The following is a 6489-nucleotide window of genomic DNA, read 5'->3' on the forward strand; positions in this document are numbered from 1 at the left end:
ATGACGCTACAAAAACCACCATCACCATGGCCTCCCCCTCGATTTTGGGCCCAAATCTCCTACTTTGGGGTCAACCCGTTGACATGACACCACAAAGACCACCATCACCGTAGTCTTCCCCTCCACTTTGGGCCCAGATCCTCCTCTTTAGGGTCAACCCAATGACGTGCAACCACAATGACCTCCATCACCGTGGTCTCCCTCTCAATTTTGGGCCCATATCTCCTACTTTGGGGTCAACTCATTGTCATGAAGCTACAAAGACCACCCCATAGTCTCCTCCTCCACTTTGGGCCCAGATCCTCAACTTTGGGGTCAACCCAATGACATGCAACCACAATGACCTCCATCACCGTGGTCTCCCCCTCTGTTTTGGACCCAAATCTCCTACTTTGGGGTCAAACCATTGACATGCAACCACAAAGACCACCATCACCGTAGTATCCACCTCCACTTTGGGCCCAGATCCTCAACTTTAGGGTCAACCCATTGACATGCATCCACAAAGAACCCCATCCCCATAGGCTCTCCCACCATTTTGGGCCCAAATCTCCTACCTTGGGGTCAACGCATTGTCATGATGCTACAAACCACAAAGACCACCATCACCGTAGTCTACCCCTCCACTTTAGGCCCAAATCCTCAACTTTAGGGTCAACCCAACGACATGCAACCACAATGACCTCCATCACCATGATCTCCCCCTCTGTTTTGGGCCCAAATCTCCTACTTTGGGGTCAAACCATTGACATGCAACCACAAAGACCACCATCACTGTAGTCTACCCCTCCACTTTAGGCCCAAATCCTCAACTTTAGGGTCAACCCAACGACATGCAACCACAAAGACCACCATCACTGTAGTCTCCCCCTCTATTTTGGGCCCAAATCTCCTACTTTGGGGTCAACTCATTGACATGACACCACAAAGACCACCATCACCATAGTCTCCTCTTCCACTTTGGGCCCAGATCCTTCACTTTAGGGTCAACCCATTGACATGCAACCACAAAGACCACCATCACCATAGTCTCCTCCTCCACTTTGGGCCCAGATCCCCCACTTTAGGGTCAACCCAACAACATGCATCCACAAAGAACCCCATCCCCATGGGCCCCAACCACCATTTTGGGCCCCAACCCCTGAGTTTGGCTTCGTACCCTGGGGGCTGGTCGTGGTTCCCCAGCCCGAGACGAGGCAGGGGGTGCCCGGTGCAGGGCAGCGGGTGCCCAGGGGCAGGGTCCGCACCGCGGGGCCCAAATTCGCCGGCCGGCGCAGCTGCACCAGCATCAGGTCGTGCTCCTTGGTGGTGTGGTTGTATCCGGGGTGGCGGACGAGGCGACTCGCCAGGCGAAACTGCTCCGTCCCGTCCAGGTGCCCCAGGTCGTACTCGCCCAAACGCACCATCATCAGCCTGCGGGGGGAGAATTCGGGGGGTTGGAGGGGCTGGGGGGGGTTCGGTGGGGTGGGAAGGGACAGGGTTAAGGGGGCAGGGGGTGGGAGGAGGGACGGGGAAGGGCAGAGTTAAGGGGGAAGGGTGGGGGGCAGAGTTAAGGGGAAAAGGGGTAGGAATGCGGAGAAAGGGGCAGAGTTAAGGTGAAAAGGGGGCAGAATTTGGGGTAGAAAGAGCAGAACCACAGAAAAGAGGCAGCGTTGAAGTGAGTGGGGGCAGAACTAAGGTGGAAAGGGGCAGAATTTGGGGTAAAAGAGCAGAAACACAGAAAAGGGACGGTTTTGAAGTGAGTGGGGGTGGAGTTAAGGTGAAAAGGGGCAGAAATACATAGAAAATAGCAGAGTTAAGGGTAAAAGAGCAGAAATACAGAGAAAAGGGGCAGAGTTCAGGGTAAAAGTGTAGAAATATGTAGAAAAGGGGCAGAGTTAAGGGTAAAAGAGTAGAAATACAGAGAAAAGGGGCAGAATTAAGGTGAAAATGGCACAAATACATAGAAAAGGGGCAGAACTGAGGTGAAAATGGCACAAATACAGAGAAAAGGGGCAGAATTAAGGTGAAAATGGCACAAATACAGAGAAAAGGGGCAGAATTAAGGGTAAAAGAGAAGAAATACATCAAAATGGGGCAGAGTTAAGGTGAAAAGGGCAGAAATTTGTAGAAAGGAGGCAGAGATAAGGGTAAAAGAGCAGAAATACATGGAAAAGGGGCAGAGTTAAGGGTAAAATAGTAGAAATATATAGAAATGGGGCAGAGTTAAGGTGAACAGGACAGAAATGTGTAGAGAAGGGGCAGAGTTAAGGGGAAAAAGGCAGGAATACGTAGAAAGGGGCAGATTTAAGGCGAAAAGGGAAGAAATATGTAGAAAAGGGGCAGAGTTAAGGGTAAAAGAGTAGAAATATTCAGAAAAGGGGCAGGGTTAAGGTGAAAAGGGAAGAAATACGTAGAAAAGGGGTAAAAGTTTAGGGGAAAAGAGCAGAAATAAGTAGATAAAGGGCGGAGTTAAGGGTGAAAGAGCAGAAACACAGAAAAGGGGCAGAGTTAGGGGTAAAAGAATATAAATATTCAGAAAAGGGGCAGAGTTAAGGGTAAAAGAACATAAATATTCAGAGAAGGGGCAGAGTTAAGGGTAAAATTGGGCAGAATTAAGGTGAAAAGCAGCATCACCAAGAAAAGGAGCAGAAAGAACAAAGGAGCACCGGGAGGTCCGGGGGGGGGGAGGAAGAGGTTCCCCCCCGGAGCCCCCCCCCCAAATTTTCCCCCCCCCCCCCCCCCCAGCTCACCCTTGGACGTAGCAGTGGGCGGCGCTGAGCACCCACTGGGGGTGGATGAGGGTCCCGCCGCAGCGCAGCCGCATGTCCTTGAAGAGGGCCACCTGCCAGGGCTGGCTCCTGGGGGTGCAGGGGCGCCCCCCGATAACCCGCGTGCTGTTGGTGGTCGCTGGGGGGGGGCACACGCGTGTGCGCGTCACGCCTGGGACCCCCACGATCCCTCCCCAAAAAACACCCTCTCCCCGATCATGCGTGGTGGGGAGGTGACCCCCCCCATTGCACACGCGTGTTGGGGAGGTGCCCCCCCTGCACACGCGTGTCAGGGAGGTGCCCCCCCTTGCACACGCGTGTTGGGGAGGTGACCCCCCCTTGCACACACGTGTCCGAGAGGTGCCCCCCTTGCACACGCATGTCAGGGAGGTGCCCCCCCTTGCACACGCATGTCAGGGAGGTGCCCCCCCTTGCACACGCGTGTTGGGGAGGTGACCCCCCCCTTGCACACGCGTGTCCGAGAGGTGCCCCCCCTTGCACACGCGTGTTGGGGAGGTGACCCCCCCTTGCACACACGTGTCCGAGAGGTGCCCCCCTTGCACACGCATGTCAGGGAGGTGCCCCCCCTTGCACACGCATGTCAGGGAGGTGCCCCCCCTTGCACACGCGTGTTGGGGAGGTGCCCCCCCCTTGCACACGCGTGTCAGGGAGGTGCCCACCCCTTGCACACGCGTGTCCTCACCTGCGGTAGGAAGCACCAGCGCCGCCAGCAGCAGCAGGGCTGGGAGTGGGGACAGCATTCTGGGGAGAAACGGGGGAAAATTGGGGTCCTGAGTTGCCCCCGGGGGGCAAAAGGGACTAGGATTTGCCCCTGGGGGGGTAATTAAGGGGCAGGACCTGACCCTTAGGGTAAATGGGGTCCAGGAATGGCCACAAAGGGGTTGGATGTGCCCGAGGGTGGGGGGGGGGGACAGCATTCTGGGGAGAAACGGGGGAAAATTGGGGTCCTGAGCTGCCCCTGGGGGGCAAAAAGGGACTAGGATTTGCCCCTCGGGGGGTAATAAAGGGGCAGGATCTGCCCCTTAGGGTAAACGGGGTCCAGGAATGGCCACAGAGGGGCAAAAAGGGGTTGGATGTGCCCGAGGGTGGGTGGGGGGGGGGGGTCTAAAATTCCCCCCCGGGGCCAGGGGAAAACCCCAAGTTTGCCCCAAGGGCACACTGAGGCACTGAGGCCGCCCCCGGGGGGGGGGGGCAAAAAACGTCCCTGAATCTGTCCCTGGGAAAAAAGAAGACCCAAATCTACCCCAAGGGGGCAAAAAAAAAGCCCCTGAACCTGCACCTGGGGGGTAAAGAAGATCCTAAAAGTTGCCCTTGGGGGCAAGAGGCGACCCCTGATTTGCCCCTGGGGGGAAAAAGAGATCCCAGATTTGCCCCTAGGGGCCAAAGAAGACCCCCCAAATCTGCCCCAGAGGGGGAAGAAAAGCCCCTGAGCCTGCATTGGGGGCAAAAGAAGACCCCAAAAGTCACCCCCTGGGGCAAAAATCCACCTCAAAATTTATCCCTGGGGGCAAAAGGAGACCCCAAATATCCCCCAGGGGGCAAAAAAGATCCCAAATTTGTCCCTGGGGGCAAAAGAAGACCCCAAATCTACCCCAAGGGGGCAAAAAAAGCCCCACCTGGGGGCAAAAGAAGACCCCAAAAGTTACCACTGGGGGCAAAAATCAACCTCAAAATTTATCCCTGGGGGTAAAAATAGACCCCAAAAGTCACCCCGGGGGCAAAATGAGACCCCAGATTTGTTCCTGGGGGCAAAAGAAGACCCCAAATCTACCCCAAGGGGGCAAAAAAAGCCCCTGAACCTGCACCTGAAGGCAAAAGAAGACCCCGAAAGTCACCCCCGGGGGCAAAAATCAACCTCAAAATTTATCCCTGGGGGAAAAAGTGACCCCAAATATCCCCTGGAGGGAAAAAGGAGACCCCAGATTTGTCCCTGGGGGCAAAAGAAGACCCCAAATCTACCCCAGAGGGGGGAACAAGCCCCTGAACCTACACTTGGGGGCAAAAGAATACCCCAAAAGTCACCCCTGGGGGCAAAATGAGATCCCATATTTGCCCCTGGGGGCAAAAAGAGACCCCACATATCCCCCTGGGGGAAAAAGAAGACCCCAAATCTACCCCAAGGGGGCAAAAAAGCCCCTCAACCTGCACCTGAGGGCAAAAGAAGACCCTGAAAGTCACCCCCTGGGGCAAAAATCAACCTCAAAATTTATCCCTGGGGGTGGGGGGGGGGGAACGACCCCAAATTTACTCCCCCCGGGGGGGCCAAGCCCATCCTGGCTCACCTGCAGCTGGTCGGCTCCTTTCCCAGCGCCTCCCGCGACCCGGAGCTTTTATCCCGGCACGGCCCCGCGGGGCGCGACGGAAGGATTCGTCCCGCCGGGGGGGCGCCGCCCGCCCGCGATGGGGCAACTTGTGGGGCAGGGCAGGGCCCGGGGCGCTGACGTGGCCTTGAGCGGGAGCCGTGTCAAGGTTGGTCGGGGGTCATGGGTCAAAAACCGGGGGGGGTGTCCCAGGGTGGGGGGTCCTACCCAGTAGTACCCATGAGTTGGGGGTCATGACCCAACAAGAGGGTCTCCCGATCATCCCTATGGGGTCCCTGCCCCATAGAGGGGTCTCCCGCCCATCCCTACCCCATGGGGGGGTCTCCAACCCATGATTTGGGGTGGTCATTACCCAACAAGAGGGTCTCCCGCCCATCCCTATGGGGGTCCCTGCCCCATAGAGGGGTCTCCCGTCCAACACTGGCCATGATTTTGGGGTCCTTGCCCAACAAGGGGGTCTCCCACCCATTCCTATTGGGGTCCCCACCCCATGTTGGGGTCTTCAACGCATCCTTATGGCGGTCCCTGCCCCATATTGGGGTCTCCCACCCATCAGCACCCATGGTCTTGGGATCATTGCCCTACAAGAGGGGCTCCCGCCCATCCCTATTGGGGTCCCCACCCCATATTGGGGTCTCCCCCCCAACCCTATAGGGGTCCCTGCCCTATAGGGGCATCTTCCACCCATCAGCACCCATGATCTTGGGGTCATTACCCAACAAGGGGGTCTCCCACCCATCCCAATGGGGGTTCCTGCCCCTTATGGGGGTCTCCCACCCATCCCTGCCCCATAGAGGGGTCTCCAACCCATCCCTATATGGGTCCCTGCCCCATATGGGGGTCTCCCCCCCAACTCTATAGGGGCCCTGACCCCATGTGGGGTCTCCCACCCAACCCTATAGGACCCCATATGGGGGTCTCCCACCCATGACTCGGGGGTCCCGGCCCCATATGGGGTCTCCCACCCAACCCTATAGGGGCCCAAGCCCCATATTGGGGTCCCCCACCCATGACTCGGGGGTCCCGGCCCCATATGGGGGTCTCCCACCCATCCCTGCCCCATAAGGGGGTCCCCCACCCATCATTCGGGGCTCATTACCCAACAGCGGGGCCGTCCCCCCCCGTGACTCGGGGGTCCCTGTGGGCACCCGCAGTGCCCCCCATCCCCTCCCAGTACATCCCAGTAGCCAACTGGGAGGCGCTGGCCCCGTGGGGGCTGAGTCACCGGGCACGGTTAAGCCAGGGTGGGACCCGGGGACGCCCCGGTCCCTTCCGCGCCTCGGGGTCAGGGTGGGGGCCCCGGCTTCCCAAAAATAGGGGTGGGGGCACCTAGAGGTGCTGACCCCTCCGGCCCCTATAACCCCCCCCCCCCCGCCCCTATAGTGCCCCCCAAGCCC

The 6489-nt window shown here is 58.0% G+C and overlaps 1 protein-coding gene across 1 annotated transcript; it reads right to left on the reverse strand.

Moving 5' to 3' along the window:
* Nucleotides 1-282: 282 nt before the first annotated feature.
* LOC118159548 (kallikrein-15-like) lies at nucleotides 283-3511 on the reverse strand. The gene is made up of 3 exons (XM_035314131.1): nucleotides 3454-3511; nucleotides 2733-2889; nucleotides 283-1413 (listed from the first exon to the last, which is right to left on the reverse strand). The coding sequence occupies exons 1-3, from the start codon at nucleotides 3509-3511 to the stop codon at nucleotides 987-989; spliced, it is 642 nt and encodes a 213-aa protein (XP_035170022.1). The 3' UTR covers nucleotides 283-986.
* Nucleotides 3512-6489: the final 2978 nt, after the last annotated feature.

The sequence above is a fragment of the Oxyura jamaicensis genome, unplaced genomic scaffold, assembly GCF_011077185.1.
Source record: "Oxyura jamaicensis isolate SHBP4307 breed ruddy duck unplaced genomic scaffold, BPBGC_Ojam_1.0 oxyUn_random_OJ70920, whole genome shotgun sequence".
In the NCBI taxonomy this organism is placed as follows: domain Eukaryota; kingdom Metazoa; phylum Chordata; class Aves; order Anseriformes; family Anatidae; genus Oxyura; species Oxyura jamaicensis.

Excerpts from the sequence above, each read along its gene's own strand:
- LOC118159548 (XM_035314131.1), bottom strand. The coding sequence starts at position 3,511 with ATGCTGTCCCCACTCCCAGCCCTGCTGCTGCTGGCGGCGCTGGTGCTT. Across the intron at positions 2,890-3,453 it reads GCTGGTGCTTCCTACCGCAG|CGACCACCAACAGCACGCGG; the intron begins GTGAGGACACGC and ends GCCCCCCCCCAG. Across the intron at positions 1,414-2,732 it reads GCCCACTGCTACGTCCAAGG|GCTGATGATGGTGCGTTTGG; the intron begins GTGAGCTGGGGG and ends CTCCCCCCGCAG.